The sequence below is a fragment of the Falco punctatus genome (genome assembly GCF_963210335.1).
Source record: "Falco punctatus genome assembly, chromosome: 15".
Classification (NCBI taxonomy): domain Eukaryota; kingdom Metazoa; phylum Chordata; class Aves; order Falconiformes; family Falconidae; genus Falco; species Falco punctatus.
In genome coordinates, this window is record NC_137595.1 from 9,957,430 (window position 1) to 9,975,231 (window position 17,802).

The window sequence follows — 17,802 nt, forward strand, 5'->3', positions numbered from 1 at the left end:
ATTTGATTTGTACAACTGGCAAGTATTTGTAGCTGCACTTGAAGTTCGCGCAAGCTGTGCTAGTATCTTTATTTTCTTTCTTTTTAAGTAAAAATTCTGGTTGGTAACATCAATTCCAGCAACCAAAACTAGTACTACAAAGGTTTGTTAAATCCAGATTTGGCATGGGGATTTTACAAAGTCTGCGGAGACAACAGTTTTCTCCATTGCAAAGTCTGAAGAGTCAGCAGTCAATAAAAAACAACAGTACCACACTAGCAATATTCCACTTCTTCCTGTTATTTAACAAACAGCCATTAGGCATTTGAATCCACCAACCTTTTAGGATGCTTTTGGGGATTTTCTAGGTTTAAAGAAGTCAAATGCCAGCATGATGGAAACTACCACAGATAGATTACCGGTAGGACTGGAAACTTTAGTTGTGGATGACAAGCTAGCAATCTCCAGTCACCAAACTGATTGCTGTAGGTCATTATCCTTAGCCTAACACTTGAAGATGGGGTACCCCATTTCAATTGTCAGACAGTTGCTGTCTGCAGTAGAAACTGGGAAGACAGGAATACTAGAACGTATTTCAGACTCTGAAGGGCAGCATGCACACTTCCAACAGTGATGAATAGGTAGTTTTTCTGCCTCACTCTCCACAGGCACCTCTGCAAATACCGTAATTCCAGTCTCTCCCCTCCTTATCATTCTGATTTATATACCTTATTAATCTCTCCCATTTTTGCCTCCAAAACCTATCTAGCATTTCTGTTCAATACTTGTGTTCATGCCTCTAATAGGCAGACTAGTTTATTTGCTTGCTACTCTGTGCTCAGTTCTCGTAGTGAAACATAGCCTATTTCAGTATAAATTTGTAACTGCAGGAACCAAGAAACCAAGTACCACTCGATACCAAAACTCTTCAAGGAAAAGCTCTGGATAATCCCTGAAGCTTGAGTACCTACAGACTTTTTTACCCCGAAGAACTGTTAAATTTTAATTTCTTCCCAGAATATTATTTTCAGAATGAAACTGCTCTTCAAAAAGAATAAACCTGACAGTCATTTTTGAATATCACCAAGTAGATGAAAACAAAAAGTTGGATTGCAGGCTGAACAGGTTCAGCAAAACCACAGATTAAATTTGAGACCTACCATATGCTCTCCACTGAGATCCTGAACAACTTTAATTTGCTCAAAATCGTAAGGTCCCTTGAAGCCATGTGCTGCTTTGAACTTAACTGGTCTTGTATAGGGCATCCCTTCATCATCACTGGAAGACGGATCATCTTGATCTGTATGGAAAACTAAGAGGAACACAAATTCAGCTGTACATATAGCAGCACACATTTTATTTATTAGTAAGCATTTGCCAGTACTTTTTGGTAGCAGACTAGTCTTGAATTAGCAAGTTTTTATAGGCAATTTTAAGATCTTAAAGCAAAAGAAGAGAACTGTTGCATTAAGTTCTAAAAACACATCTCTACTAATTTTAGGTTGCAGTGAATCCAAACACTGTACACTCAGAATAAGAACTGCTATCCATTTTTGTTCTGTCCCTTTCTTTCTATTGGGTCTTTAGCAGATCCTGCACTAATGACTTACGTCAGTTTAATGTGTACTGAAAATTGTTGTATTGGTTTCCTCAGACTGAATACACTGAAATGGTCCAGTGATTTGTCCACGAAGCCTCAGAATTGCAAAAGAGCTGGGGCAAACGGCCAGTGGCAACGTAAGATGCTAAACTGCAGCTGTTCTAGTAAAGTGCAGCAGTTCTATGGTGCTTATCTCAGGCTGTGGATAGACTGGCTTACTGCAGTACTAGAAGTCTGTCTGAAGGAAACACTGATGAAACAGGAAGGGGAGAATTTAGTTGCAGTCGAGAAATCTTCTAACAGGAGATCAAGCTATATGAGAATTCTACTAGAGGCACTTGTTGTCAGAAAACAATCTGATTTTATGAAATTTCTACCTTTTCTGGAATAAATTCCCAAATAAGTTTATATTTTGATATCCAGACAGCTTTCTAACAGCACAACAAAACCTATAGTATTCAACTGGTTTAGCTGAAAAAGTCTCTCAACTACTATTTTACAAGAATTCATCCTTGTAACCTGCTAGTCTTAAAATGCCTACCAAACTTCAAGCTTTAACTCTAAAAAGCCACATCATCAACTGTACAGTGGCAGAATACAGCAGTATATGTCCCTCAGCCAGCTTTGATTCCTAGAAGCCCAAGGATAAACAGACTATCCTATTAAAACTATATATGTATGTATAAAATGAAAAAATCAGTGTCACCTACCTTCATCCCGAACACTCTTAACTTTATTTACAGCACGTTCACCATATTCTTCAGCAAGGTGCTTTGCTCGCTTTACAGATTTGCCAAGGAACTTTTTCAGCTGGGTCCTTAAAAAGCAAGGGCAGTTTTTCAACACACAACACTGGCAAAGTCTCATTTTTCACTATTATGAATCAAAAGTTTTGATTTGAAATACACTATTATCTCTTTCCATTACAGCTTCTTAAAATAAGCATTTAATTTGCCAGCAGTTGTGTAATCTTCAGTTCAACTGCAGAGCAATGGGCTTATCTAAATTCAGGTGTCGCTTGTACTTAAAAGATACTTGTTCAGAAGTCAGAAGGGGAGCTTCAGCTTAGAAAACCAAAATCTGTCTTTTCTTTGTAGGGACATGAAACAGTATCTTACGTTTTTTGTTTTAACCTCCCTCCATCAGAATCCGTTTGCTGTGTCTGCATTTTGTCTTCATCGTCAGACTGTGCTGCATCATTACTAGGAAATAGAGAAGTGATTGTTTAATATGAAACCATAATGAATCTAAATTGACTGAAAAATCATTAAAGTAGGATCTGCATTTTAGGATCCATCTTTATTCCTTCATGCAACACAGTGGAAAACCATGGATGTGATGTTAATCAGGTAATAAAACAGATCTTTCAATTCTTAGGCACCTTGATACTAAAACTGTATACACTGTCCAAATGCCAGAGATACATTACTCCCTTCCACAAATTTCAAACCTAAGTTTACTGTGACACTGTGAAAGCTAAGACCAGACAAAATATATTACATTACTAGAACTGGTAACATGCCACCTTGTTCTCATACTTTGCTTTCCATAGATCAAATTAGTAGTAGTTAATTTTGAAACAGAAGTTTGCATGCAGAAGAGTATAGTTCTACAGAAGTGAGCTTCTCAGTGCTAATACAGCAATGCAAAAAAACTAAAAATTGTTTGATGTATAAATTCATATAAACCTAGGCCTTTAAAAAAAAAAAAATCTAGACTGACACGATTTCCTGATCACTAAGATACTGTATTTTTCTATCAAAGTTTACATACTCAGTTTTACATGTTAGAAGGACCTAAAGCTCTGTTGAGAAGAGGAAAACCTCAAAGTAGTCAGCTATACTGATGATGACAAATCTTCAAAGGACCAAAGTCTACTAAATCAAACCCTGAAAAAGCTACAGGAGGTGGCAGCATGAACACCATACAGTGCTTGCACATAAACTGTGTTTAATTCAGTATAGAAATGACACTTAGTGCCTCAAGTGCTAACTGCAGTTCAGCTGGATTTTCAGACATAATTGCCTGTAAATTTCCAGCAATACCATCAACTTTTAGTCAACTTAAAAGAATTAAATAAACAGTCTTGTTCATAGACAACTGGGAATTACCACTCAAATTAGTCAGAGACAGATGGACTGGGACTCTCTTTACTTGCATAAGAGCAGCCTCCACATATGCAAAACTACAAGAGCAACAGTATGATAAAAGGCTGAAAGCTATCATCATTCATACCTGACATATTCTTTAGTTCTCCTCATGATATGCAAAGTCAGGGGATTAATGCCTGTTGGCAACTTTTCTTCTGCCAAACTCAGGGGTATTTCTTCACCTGTATCAAGGTTTTTTATCATTACACTTGCTAGAATTTCCTATGGAAAAAGTAAGATGTGAAATCAAGATGACTTGATTAGACTCCAAAACCTAGAGCAAAACAGAAATCATCTGATCTTACAGATTATTTATCTTAATGGGAAATTCTGTAGCTCACTATATTTATTTTACAAAGACTAAGTTTATGTTAAAATTGCCTTTAGTGTGTTAGTGCAAACATTATCAACCACTGTACATAAATGAACAATTACGCATCATCACAAGCTTCAATTTCATAAATCAGAAATGCAGCTATACAGACATCAGCCACTGCCTGACACCGTCCATGCTAACATAACAATCAAACATATTATGTAATTAAGACATCAAAGTCTTCCCCTTTCAGATATTCTAACAGCTGTTCTTCAGGTTTATTCAAAGACAACCTCTACTTACAGAGAAAAAGCATTTACACCTAACTAGTACTACACAAAGGAAACAGGGGTTTTTTTGGAGCATCTCATGAACACATACATCCGTTCAGCAATAGTTAAAAAAGATAAAGACAAATGAAAACTGGCAGCAGTCCAGTAACATCATCAGGATTAAGCACAGTTACTAACTGAAGAAAATATTTAATATGAGGAAAATCATTCTCCTGTTGCTGACTCCTTCTCCCTTTAGATGCATGACAAAACGCCAAGTTTGCTGGTGTTTCCTCACATGAAATCTTGTAATGTGTCTGCATAGCTACAAACACAAACTCATAGCATTCTAGATCGCTTACAGCTCACACTTTCAAACGCTAATACCACATACGACTCGGGGACCACAAAGTGCTCAGGTGGAGAAAGCCACCACACCATCACTGCTATTTGCATCCCTGGTCGCAGCAGGTAGTGGTTTAGAGTACAAGGAGTGACATGTGACTACTCTAATTCATTCAACAGACTGGAAAAGCAACCAGAAGAAGGTGCTATGTACAGATCACATTCATTAATACCTCATCTGTGAGTTCTCTTCCAGAGTTAGACCTGGGTCTTTGTGGTCCAAGTACTTCATTTGTTGTTTGGCCATCAGCTGCTTTCCCATTTTCCTGAAATTTTGCAGGTATAGAATACATTATATCCGCTGTGACATTAAAGTAACAGAAAATGTTAAGGTTATTGAACAGTTTCCCAATACCTGTGCAGTGACTATTTTATCTCCACTAGTTGCGCTTGCCAAATCCAAAGAAGGCTGAGAATCTTTGGGCACACCTTCTGTCACTGTACTTGGAGTTAAAAGACCACCAGCTGAGAAGTTCTCTCGAGAAACTGAAGAGAGATTCATATAAGAAAGAACGTCACACTTGCCATAGATAGGCTACAGATTGTTAAGAATCCTAACATCACAGTGCCAGTCCTGAACATCCTTTCTGACAAGTTTGATTTTTTTTAAACATCAACTGTCACCAATCTGCCTTATCAATTATGTATTTAATATATAGTTGGAGGCACAGGCATGATTTCACCCCTAGTCCTCTTAAGCTTTATTAACAGTTTGGGGTTTTTTAGTCATTTCCCTAGTAACCCAAGACTACTCATTTTCATGAGCTCTCAGTCTACATCTTGACTTTTATTTCTATGCAAATACAGATTGCACACATTTTATTTAAAGCGTGTAACTTTTTTTTAGTTTCTGCATTGATAAGGCAACTTCTTGCTACAAAAGTAGCTATTTTGGTAGGAAGTGTTAGTTTACAAGAAAGTCTATGAATTAGGAACACTTGTAATGCAAAAGGGTATTTCTCCACTGTAAGAAGTTAAGATTGTGGAAAAATGTTTTTGCTCGTTTACAGATGAACTAAAATCACAAGACCGAATGACTCTTCACTCAAACCACAAAAATAGTAACCATGCAGATAACTAAACCTATCTAAAATAGCATACTTGCCTTCTAAACCAGGCTTTTGCACTTCAAAATCCAGTTCGCTCTTCTTCTTCCGGGGTGGTGGAGCTGGCCTTGCAGGTGGTGGTGGTCTTGGAGGAGGAACATTTGTTGGAGGTGGTGGCCGTGCTGGGACAGGCTTCTTTGTGCTAGCAACTATATCAGGTTCCACAGTAAGCTGCCTTGGCGGTTTTGCTGGAGGCATTTCTTCTGTTGTAGAAAGGTCTTTGGTAGATAAATCTGAAGCCACCTGTTCTAAAGTATTTGCTTCTTTCTTGTCTGTTATGTCCTCAGTTTTTGATGTTTCTTCTTGGGCTTCAGTTTCACCCATTTTATGGTCAGTTGCATTTGTTTCTTTTGTTAGTTTATGAGTTTCCTGTTGCTTAGGAGTAAACAAAAGCTTCCCAGACTCCGATTCAGTGTCCTTACACACACTCTGATACACCGGTTCTCTAGCATCTTCTTGTAATGATATTTTAGCAGCTAATACTTCTGGAATACTACTAACAATACCCGCTCCAGAAATCCAAACATTTGCATCTGAAGTTGGAACAGTCAGTTCTTCTCCTCTAGAAGCTAAAGAATCATCATCTAGTTGTTGGGCCTTCTGGCTTTCTTCTATAATACTGTCAATAATCTTAAGAAACAAAACCAAACCATTCTATTGTTAAAAATAGCAGGCATTTCAAGGGTACATTTACCAGTCAGTCCGTACAACGTCTACAAGAACCCTTCCATTGAAGAGTTGTTTTAAATACAAAATATGTTCTTTAAAAAAATTCTGAAGACCAGAACCTACATGCAGAAACAGCTATTTTCTAAAGATGAAAACTAAAGATATAACAAAGTGACTAATTCCCATTCCTCTTTAATATACTTTAAGAGAAAGCAAACAAAAGCTGTCTTCTCTTCAGATGCCTCATGCACTGCTAAATATGATCCTGTAAGTTACACAAATAATTAAACACTGGTGAATTCTAAATGTGTTTTTAGAACGCTTGGTTTGATTTTTACCCTTTAGATGAACATTCTTACTAAGATTAATGACAATTTCTAACCTATTTAGTTTCAGGATAAAGGCTGATCATTAAATTATTTAATATTTCCAGTGTGATGCTGGAAGCACAAAGCCATATTTAACTAACCTCTTTTGAATCATCTTGTTTCATTTCTTGTACAAAGGTTTCATTTCCAACTTTGTGTAATTTGCTATCCATATCCTATGGAAAAAAAAGGTATGATAGTAGTAAGTTCTTCAGTAAGATGATCTAACAAAAATATAGCTACAACAAATTAAATAGCATAAAAACAAGCATTCCGCTACATTTTCACATGTTATTGCTGCCAGACAGATGTTTAAACACCAATTCACAGTACAAACAAGCATTTCACACCACCCACCATACACAGAAAGCCTGTATACCAATAAGCAAAAAAGGCAGTTATTTTTAAGTGGTTTCAACCTCAACTAAAATAAAATTGAAGGTAGCATGAAGTTTAGAGAAGCATACATGTTTAATAACCTGCAGCAAAGAAAATCTGTATTTTTTTCTTTATCAGGTTGTGGGAAAGGGTGCAAGAATCATATTGTCACCACATAATAGAAGCTTCCTTAGAAATTTCCGGGTTGAATCAGACATTTCTATCAAGAGGCCACAAATATGCTTTTTGAGGATCTGACACGGAATCTTCCATTCTACAATTATTCCTAGTGCACATTGTCTATTTTTGCTATCTTCATGCAGATCATTCCAAAACCTAAATAAACTGCAGCAGAACAATGAAATAACTGGATTTAAGCAAAAACCAAAAACATTTTCAGAACATTTGGATGAAAGGCTGCATGAATATTCAAAGCTGGGTATACAATTTATATATTTATAATCATATACCAGGATATTATACTACTGATGCAAAGTCAGCTTGAAGTATAGTTTTGAGATGTACAAACAGCATCACTTTGACATATCCTACCAAAGACTTAATAAAAGCAATTCACTAAAGGTGGCCTCATGCACCAAAATAACATAGTAATTCTTCGTAATAGTTTTCAGTCATATTTACTTTTTTAAAAAAAAATAATTAAATAAATCCTACTTAAGATAGGCAGCCTTTGGAATAGTAGAATTAGATCACACTTTGGGCATGTTAAGTATGGCTATTCTACAGAAACTCTTAAAACAGAATTGAAAATATTCTATTTGTGAGTGAACACATCCATCAATTCCTGGAAAAACTTAGGTTCAGGAAAGCAAGTAGTTTATACCATAGAAGGATATTGCTTTAACCAGAAACTTGTTTTAACCTCAGCTAACATGGTCTAGTGGGAACTTCTTCATGCATCTTCCATTGTACATGAATCATTAGAAATGTAGAATGGTTTGGGTTGGAAGAGACCTTTAAAGATCATCTAGTCCGTCCCCCCACAATAAGCAGGGACATTTTCAAAAAGATCAGGTTGCTCAGAGCCCCATCCAGCCCGACCTCAAATGTTTTCAGGGATGTGGCATCTACCACCTCTCTGGACAAACTCATAAAAAATTTCTTCTTTATCTCTTGTCTAAATCTACTCTCTTTTAGTTTAAAACCATTACCCTTTGGTCCTATCACAACAGACCTTACTAAAAAGTTTGTCCCCATCTTTCTTACAAGCCCCCTTTAAGTACTGAAAGGGCACAAGATCACATTGCCTGTAAGCATATACGTCAGGAATATCTGAAGGCGAATTTGATAAAAACCTTGACATTGGAAGGGACCTTTGAAGATTCTGTAGTTCTCAAAGCAGAGCAAACTACAGCAGGTTGTTCAGAGATGTGTCCAGTCAGGTTCTGACTATATCCAAGGATGGAGACTGCACATCATCTCCATGCAACTTGTTCCACTCCGACCTTCCTGGCACAGTCTATTTGGTAACCTAAGCTGCAGATAAAAGCCTGTATTTGTCTCACAAAAGAAGAAAAACTTCTCACAAATGACTTGAAGAATTTAGTTGTCTGGCTTAAAACATGAAGGAAAAAAAAAACATTTATCAACTGATTCCCTGAGCTGAGATACAGAACTGCTGTTCTACTCCTCCTTTCTGTCTACAGATACGCAACTCTATTCCATTGAAGTCAGCAGGGCTCAAGTGCCTCCCCACATTAAATCCCCCAAAGGCTGTTACCATTATAAACTCTTTTTGTTAGGCTATTAATTTAATTCCACTTACACAGCTTTGGATATGCATAAGATACCTATTGAACAGGTATTTTAAAAGACCTCCCCATATTTTTTGGACCTTGACAAGATTTAGACCGACAGTCTGGTATGGATTATCTAAGGCATTTCTCCTTAGACTTTTCCTTAGACAGCTAGTCAAACAGAATCTTCATAGCATACTAATATATTATGTGTGAAAAAAACCACACAAGTCTTGTAGACATCCACCTTTGAGAGTTCTGACCCCAAGAAATGGCATATCATGCAGAGACAGCTCCAATTACAGAAAAATTCTTCCGCCCTCTCCACTCCCTCACCCTCCTTCCACAAAGTGTTTCTAAGCTAAATGCAAGTTCTACTTTGCCTTATCACTAAAATCTATCTTCAAAGGCATGACGACTTAAATACTTAAGTGTAATCAGTGTCTACAGAAGCTCATTATATTAATTTATAATTTTGTTGACATTAAACTCACACACCTGTTAAACTTTGGACTTGGGAAATATTTCTTACCCGTTCCAAGACAAACTATACCATTAGTCACACATTCACTGAAATGATATGGTACCAAGCAGAGAAACAACTTTTTTCCACCCTCAGAAACTTAGCTTTGAACAAGTGTCTTAGGAAGACCTTGAACAAGGGAGTTAGAAAGATACTTAAAAAGATAAAAAAACCCCTATATTTCTTGAAAGACTTACACATGTAATACTTAATCGTTAAAAGGACATTAAACAGAACACAAAATAGGGGATAAGGCTCTGTTCTGTAAGAGGTGCCTTAAGATACGGTATCACAGCAAAAAGATGACTGATTCAGAGCAGAGTACTGCTGACAAATCAGAAACACTATTTTCACTACAACTTCCCAACACTTTGCAGACAAAATGTCAAGCCTTCTTTCCTCTACGTAAAAGCGTTGCATAGCATCACCTTTGGCCCTTCTGAGACCACGAAAAGAGTGTTATTTGTGCAAGGTTCCAACTCCTCACCTATTTAACGTGTACCAGATTCAGCCCCACTGTCACTATGCACAGATGCAGCATACCAATTACCTGCGTGGGAAGTGGCAACGCTGTCTCATTAAGCTAAATATAGTGTTTTATCTTCACACAGCCTAGAGGGGAGGCTTTTGAAGTACAAACACTGAAATTTTTCTTATTTTGAAGACAGAAGAGAGCAAAGTCAACTATTTTGTATAAATCAAGACGAAAAACCAAGCGCTGCAGAGACTTGCTTATTACTCACAGATCACTTGAAAGAGGGTCGTCCAGTAATTAAGTACAGCTCAATTAAACTGCACATACACATTTCAGAATAAAATTAGCTTCAAGATATGTTAACATACCCTAAATAAAAGTAAAGTTGAAACTTCAAGAGACTTAAGCACAATTGCTACCTACAACAAGGGAAAGCCTGTAATTTCCTGTCTGTGTAAACGTTAGGGCTACTGTAGCACATCTACTTTAGGTAAAAATGCTCAACTCTGTGTTCATCAACAAGCATTTGATTCATTTTAAGAAGAAACTCACCTTTAATACGTGGGATCCAACTCTCGTCGGTGATCTGTTAGAAAGAGAAGACAGACTTAGAGCTCAAAGAAAAAAATACCATCTCTTTTGACAGTAAGCTTCATATTAAACAGTCCATAACACTGTTTTCCTTTACAGTGAACGTATACTTGATACTTTAGACAAGCAACAAAGTGAATGTTTCTCATACCACTCTTTTACATAAAAGGCTTCAAATAGACTTAAGTGCCCAACTGTCTACAATGCAGAGACCCACAGCTTCTACAATCCCTGAAAAACTTCTCAGCAGAATCTTCTCAAAATCATATTTCTATCACGCTGTCCTGGTTTCTAATAAACTGATACCATTCCAAGTACACATTTGACAGCATTGTGCATTACAGAGAATTTAAAATTAGCATGTACAGGGAGCACAGAGTGGACATCAAAGAAAGCAAAACTCTCAGAAAGCAGAAGTACAAATGCTCTAGTAGCCTGCAAATCAAATGCCCAAAGAGACAGCACTAACATAGCCACTCTGCCCTTCAGACACTCTAGCAGATGTAAGGTCTTGTTCCTAATCATCATGCTCAGCGTAAGTATTTACATTACAACAGGATGGAACTACTTCTGCACTATTTTCCAAAATAGATACTCTGAAACAGTGAACTTGCATTAGCATTCACTCACACACAACCTCTCATTTCACTAATTACATGAAAGAACAAGGTATCTTAGGGGAATGGTATCAAATAATTACTTCTCTTCAGGTCACCACTCAATCAGTGAACGGTCAAAACTTAATATATCCAGAACTTACACTTTCCACAAGACTTTCCGAACTCTACAATATATTTAAATATTTAATTGCACTGTCTACTCTGATTACAAGATCTTACTCATTAAGTAAGTTCTTAATAATAAGTTGAAAGGTTGGGCCAGATGACGTTTTTAAGTTCCTTCTGAACTGGGCTGTTCCACAATTCTACTAGTTTGTCAGTCACAAGTAGAGACCAAGTTATAGATGACTTCCTTGAAAGCTTACTACCAAATGATCTGCAACCTGGATTGTACAAGCATCCAAGCTGGCCACCAAGGTCAGTGACACTTGGCAGGTTTGAGTATCATCTTGTATCAAGCAATACAGATACAGAGATCTCTTGTCTAACTTGCCCCTCCTGCCTCCAAAGTGATGGTTTCAAGAGACAATACCCTCTGAAAAAGAGAACTATTTCTAATTAATTTTTAAGAACTGCAGTTTTTCTCTTTACTGTCTGAAAGCATTTAATCACAAAAAGAAAAGGTCACATTTATACAGCAGGGTTAAGTAAACAAGAAACTACAGTGGATTGGTATATAAAGACTATGTAATTTCTAACTAATTTAACAACTTAAACCTAGATACTTCTGTCAGATATTGACATTTAAGATACACAATATCTGTAACACTGTTTTGAGGCATAATCCTCCTAGAAGGCAATAACCCCAATGTGCAAAAAAAAAAAAAAAAAAAAGGCAAAATCAGTGTTTTGACCTAAAAAACAAACACATCTTTTGTCTCCCAAAACATACTGCCAGGAAAGGCCACTGCCTGTGTTGAATTTCCGGTTACTGAAACATTTTCAGTTCCACTATCAACTCCTGGATTTCCTTAGAAAGAGTGGCAGAAACACATGTCCGATCATTAAATCCACAAGATGACTTTAACAATAAAATATATTTATAATTACAACATTAATGCTTAGACTTCAGCACAGGGTCCTATTGTACAAGGCACTGCTTAGACTTTACAACCTCAATAAAATGCAGATCCCTTAACTGCAAATAGATACTTTGGGTTTCTACTGTGACACTTCCCACCAACTAGCATGTCACTTCTGGTACAGGCATATCATTCCTCCACTGGTAACACAAAATATGAGGTTCAAAAGACATTGCTACCCTTTTCAAGACTTCTTTAGCTAATTAGTTTTGAGGAAAATCTGCACTCAGACTAAAACAGGTGTTATTTCCCACTGTCCTGCTTTACTCACCTTGGGGAAAAGCTGCTGAAGCGATAAAGGTTACAGAGCTAGCAGGTACAGAATAAAACAGTGCTGATATCTATGTGAGCTATATTGAGCTATCTTAAACATTAAGGTGAAGCTTTATCATTGAAATTACATGCTTTTAAAACACTGCAAAGCTTCCACAACTATTTGGCCTTAACATCACTTTCAGGGCAGTTTATACTATAGCCAAATGAGTTTAGTAGTTTGCCTGAGATTGTTTGAGCTATGTGTTTGTAAGCACCACTGCTCCCTTAGTTGTGATCAGTTGCTGCTTATGTGCTATTACATTTATAAAGACAAAGTCAGCCACAGAGCGAGTTTGATAACTGAAATCTCTTGTAGCTCAGCATTACTCTGGAATGGTCTTGCCCTTCCAACCACCTGAAGTTACCAGCTTTCTCAATTCCCCACTTTTACTTTAAGGCCACTAGTTTTAGGGATGCAGTATCTGAAATGCTTGCATTTTTTAAGTAGTATATGTAGTGGAAAAAGTGCCTGAAAAGATTTGTGTAAAGATCAATCCAACGATCAAATACTGATTTTTGCTTTGAAAGGTCTGTAGCTTTACAGGGTTATCAGGCAGAACACAAAGACTGGCATATTCCACAGAAAACATAAGGCAAAAAAATTATTGTCTAGTATGATTTTTTTAGTCAACAGTGGGATTTAAAAATTGATGCAAATAGATCTTGTAGATTGCATGTCAGAAAAAATATTTCTAACCTTTCTTAAGTGAAACCACTGTAACACCAGTTTAACAAAGGAGAGGCTCAAGGTTATCTACAAAGATTAAACAAAATTCAAAGAAAAACCCAATTTCACCTGCATAAATATAAAAAGATGCCTGATAAATCTGAAAGTCAAATAAAGTCATGAAGAACTTTTTGGTTTTATTTATTCAGCTGTCAAATGCATCCTCATACTGACCAGATGATAGGAAGCTGCCATTCCCACTATCAGGTAACTCCAGCCTGGCACCTATTTGAACTAAGCTTCACATTTTCAACACATTAAGTCTTGTGACAGAAAAAAAACCCAAAACCTTTTAGACCTTCAAAAAGAAAACTACCCCAGCAAAAAACCCTGACATGAAGGCCTGGCCTTGGCCAAATCCCAGAAGCACACTGCCTGCTTCCTGGGAGGATGTACATTGTTACAAAGCAGGTGTGCTAACAGGCGGATGGAAAGAGGTTGAACCTGTATGCAGGGCAGCAGTACACTGTACAGAACATACAGGTTCAACAATGAGCCCGGTAACTGTATTTACTGCTGTCCTTCAGCCTGCAGAGGCACACAATGTTTTCTTCCCTCTAAACTACAGCTGGCCTGGAAGCTACAATTACTCTCTCTGCAGCTCTCTGTGGCAGTCCACACCTTCAAAACCACAAACATTCATTACTGCAATGCACTGTTTGGGCTGCCCTTGAAAAGCGCGTGGGAACTTGGGCTAACTCAGAACGCAGAAACTTGTCTGCAGTGCTGCAAGTCACTACAGCAATGTAACTAACACTTCACTCCATCTGTTTGCTGCCAAGATCAGGTCTGCATGTTGGCTAAAATACACGTGAACAAAAAAGTTGTAGTAAGCATGTCCCACATGTCAAGAGGACACAATTTAACATTATCTAGCTTCCTACATAGAGGAAAACCAGATTCCTCAGGAAAAGCATTAAAGCAACTTCAAAAAAAAAAAAAAAAAAAAAGACAGGACTACTGAAGTTAGAATTCAAGAATTTAAATCAAAGTACCAGAGGATATGTCTCATTATCTACATCATCTCTTGAACTCAGTGCCTTTTGTTTGGTTTCTCATAACAATTTTTAGGGTATGAGTACACTAGGAACAAACTTGCCCCTTACTGTAGGCATATGATGTTCAAACTATTAGGTTTGACAGTTCTTAATTTCAGAGTGAGTAGATCACTTTTCTTATAAATAAAATATAAGAGGGTCTGTCACCTGCCTGCATCCTAACAAGCGTGCTTCACTTCGTATTTTCCTTCCCTCAAAACTGACATCCTCCTTCATGGGGCAGTTCATGCCTCAATTTCAGAGTCTTTTTCTAAATCTCTTCCATGCCTATAGTCTTTTGAAAGCAGACTGACAGAGGTTAAATAAGGGCATCTTCTGTCACACTACTTCTCCCTCTCCACTCCTCTGACTACACAACAGATAGACGCCTTCACTGATCAGTCCACATCAGCAGCTACAGCATTTTTCTAGGGACTAGAAAAGCACATAGAAATAGCTATTGTTTGGGACCTAGTTATCTAACCGATCGACACTCTCCACACATGCTGTCAAATGTAGAATTGCACGTAAAAGGCAAGATCTACAGATGTGAAGCATATAGGCCTGGACACAGGGGATACAGTAGTCTCCAAACATCTGGTTTAAACACACTTCACCTTAGGGAAGCCACCAACCCAGGAGAGCTATCTCTGTGCACTATCATCTGAAGGAAACATTTTGTAACAAGTTCTGTAATTTTTGCTAATTAATTCCTAAAGAGCACCAGTTATATATGTACGTGAGGATGCAGATATAGTGGTTTCCTTGAGAGGGGCTTAAGCATCAGTACTTACTGACTTACAGTGGGAAGTGGGAGCTTACATTGAACTTAAAAATTCCATTCTTGCACATCATGAGACAATAAAACAAGCCTAGCAAAGAAGTCAGCGTGTTTACGTACACGGTTGTCACCACTTTTGGAATTTCTGTATCAGCAATTATTAAACTTCCCCAGCCAGGGCAGGCGGGAGGAAGCTACAAAACCCACATTTTTAATGAGAGCAAACACATCTAAACTGCCATGCTAAAAACTGGCTATAGCATATGCTGCCAAAAAAGATTCCCAAGTGTTTCTGCTGATCATCACAACACCGAACGCATGAGGAAACACTTCAGACTGCAGAGGGCAACATGCATTTGTTTTCAATTGCCCTTCCTCCCATAAGGTGGTTTTGATTTTTTTTTCCCATAGGTCCCAACTCAACATCACTACACATGCATGGGCCTCAAAACTACAATCTACAAGCCTGCTTCCAAGAAGTGTCCAATGTAAATGTGAAATTAGCTCTTAAGAAATCTCAAAGCTTATTTAAAGAAAACACTCTCCATGTTGTTAGTGCAGAATTGATGGCAGACTGAATTACAGATTCAGGCTCTGTATTGCAAACTAGTCCCTCTGAGATCACCTCCTTACTTGACTCAAGCTGACAGAATTCTATTGACTTGAGTCAATAATGCATCTTTATGAGTTATGGAAAAGCAACAGAAAAATCAAAAGCATCTTCCACTTTAATTTCTAGTGAGTGACTTCATATTATCAAGTTCTACTTAGATACAGGTGGTGGAAATCTGCAAGGTCAGGACATATGGCATTATCTGTATCAAATAAAAGGTAGGATGTGCAGCTGGGCCAGATTTAATGGCTCATTTCTACCAAAAGGCCTGGTCCCCCCTTCCTGCCTGTGGCTTCTCACCACACAAATTCCACACCATCACCCTCTCTTGTCCCAACCCTGCCAGGTTCCAGGTTGTGGTTTTTTTAATAGTATTTGCTGTTTCTAGTTTTCAGCTGTTGTCAATTACTCTGGGTTATGGGAACGGTAGAACAGTTTCATGATCACTAGTGCCTGGGCAAGGTAAACAGCTGGAGGAAAACCTCATTTCAGCACAAGTGCTGTTAATTTGCATTACCACATCTTGTGGAAGCATATGCCAAGATACGCTTTTCACCAGGCTATGTAAAAGGCTAAGTTCATAAAAGCTCTGATACAGGATGTGTGCATGAGGAGAAAAGATCTAGTCTTTCCTTTGTTCTAGGCATCCAATGACCACTGACACACTGATTAAACCAAGCCCTTACTCAATTATTAAAGCTTCAAATGAATGGATCCCACAATCCATATCTTATTGCTCTTTGAACAAGCTACACGAAACCTCATCCTACAAGGTCAAACAATGGAGAGGTTTGGTCCAGGCTACATGAGGAACAGAACTGATACAAGCCATAACCCGCTTAGCACGCAACCAGAAAGTTATATTTACAATTTTAAAAGCAGCAGCGTATTTGGCTAGCATCAGCAATATGGTGACAGAGTTAGCGCTGAGGTAACAGCACTAGGAATCTACACGATAAAATTGTTACAACTTCGCTGCACAGAACCACACGCTAGCTAAATACAAGAAGCATCGAAGCAACACCATTAAAACCAAATGACCGAGCACACCAGAAGTTTTTACACGCAGCAACAGTTAGCCTGTTGCTGAAGAAACTTGCTCTCTTTTTTTTTTCCCCCCTCAGAAAATCTGTTACTTTTATCGTATTTCAGGGAGTAAATCTGTCGGTCCCGATTTCGCCTCTGCACCTCTTTTCCAAAACCTCCGTGCTGCCCGCCCAAGGCAGGCAGATGTGATCTCATCACGGTAATGGCCACTGCCAGCCCCACAAGCCTGGGAAAATACGTCCAGAACTGCTCCGTTTCCTCGCATCCCCCTGCCCGCGGGGCTCGCCCGCCGCCCCGCCGCCGAGCGCAGCCCCGCCTGCCCGCGGCCGAGCACCCCGCTCCCCGGGCGTGGAGCCCCGTGCCTTGCGGCGGGGGGACGCCGGGCTCGGGGTGGACCCGCCTCCCGCCCCCCTGGAGCTCCCCAACGGCTGTAACGGCCGGGGGCGGCCGCCTCCCCTCAGGGCCGCGCTGAGGGAGGGGAGGGCAGGGCGGCGGCCGCGCGGGACTCACGGCGCAGGGGAGGCGCCGGCCAGGTGCACGTCCTCGGGCGCATCGTAGAACTCCTCGGTGTCGCTGTCGGAGGCCATGGCGGCGCCGGGCCCAGCCGCCGGCAGCGCAGCGCGGGGCGGCCGCCGCCACCTCCGGGCAGGACGGGCGGGCGGGCGGGCGGCTGAGGCGGGGGGCGCGCGGCTCTCGCGAGACCGACACCGGCCCCGCCCCCTGCCGGGCGGAAGTGCGGGCGGAGAGGGGAGGGAGGGGCGCGGCCATGATGCATGAGGTGATGCCAGGGCGCGCATGTGCCAGCTGCGGCGCCATCTTGCGGAGCCGGCGGGTCCTCGGTGCAGCCTCGGCGGGGCCGCGTGTGCCTCCGCCCGCCCCGCCCTGTAGCGCGGAGCCGCTCTCCCCGCAGCCCGGCTTTGCGGCTTTGCCGCCTGCCCTGCCGGGGGGCTGGCCCGCCGGGTCGGTGCGGCCGTGGGTGGCCCCGCGGGCG

The 17,802-nt window shown here is 39.7% G+C and overlaps 1 protein-coding gene across 1 annotated transcript in view; it reads right to left on the reverse strand.

Annotated features, from left to right (window-relative positions):
* The window catches only part of WDR44 (WD repeat domain 44), a 39,410-nt gene extending 21,905 nt beyond the window's left edge, over positions 1–17,505 (reverse strand). Inside the window, exons 1-10 of the mRNA XM_080365840.1 lie at positions 17,322–17,505; positions 10,551–10,584; positions 6,967–7,041; positions 5,828–6,458; positions 5,078–5,208; positions 4,896–4,988; positions 3,815–3,951; positions 2,698–2,781; positions 2,290–2,396; positions 1,140–1,291 (exon numbers count right to left, since the gene is read on the reverse strand). Coding sequence (XP_080221966.1) covers positions 1,140–1,291; positions 2,290–2,396; positions 2,698–2,781; positions 3,815–3,951; positions 4,896–4,988; positions 5,078–5,208; positions 5,828–6,458; positions 6,967–7,041; positions 10,551–10,584; positions 17,322–17,398 — 1,521 coding nt within the window. The 5' untranslated portion in view covers positions 17,399–17,505. The remainder of the gene's footprint in view (positions 1–1,139; positions 1,292–2,289; positions 2,397–2,697; positions 2,782–3,814; positions 3,952–4,895; positions 4,989–5,077; positions 5,209–5,827; positions 6,459–6,966; positions 7,042–10,550; positions 10,585–17,321) is intronic.
* Between the last annotated feature and the right edge of the window lie 297 nt (positions 17,506–17,802).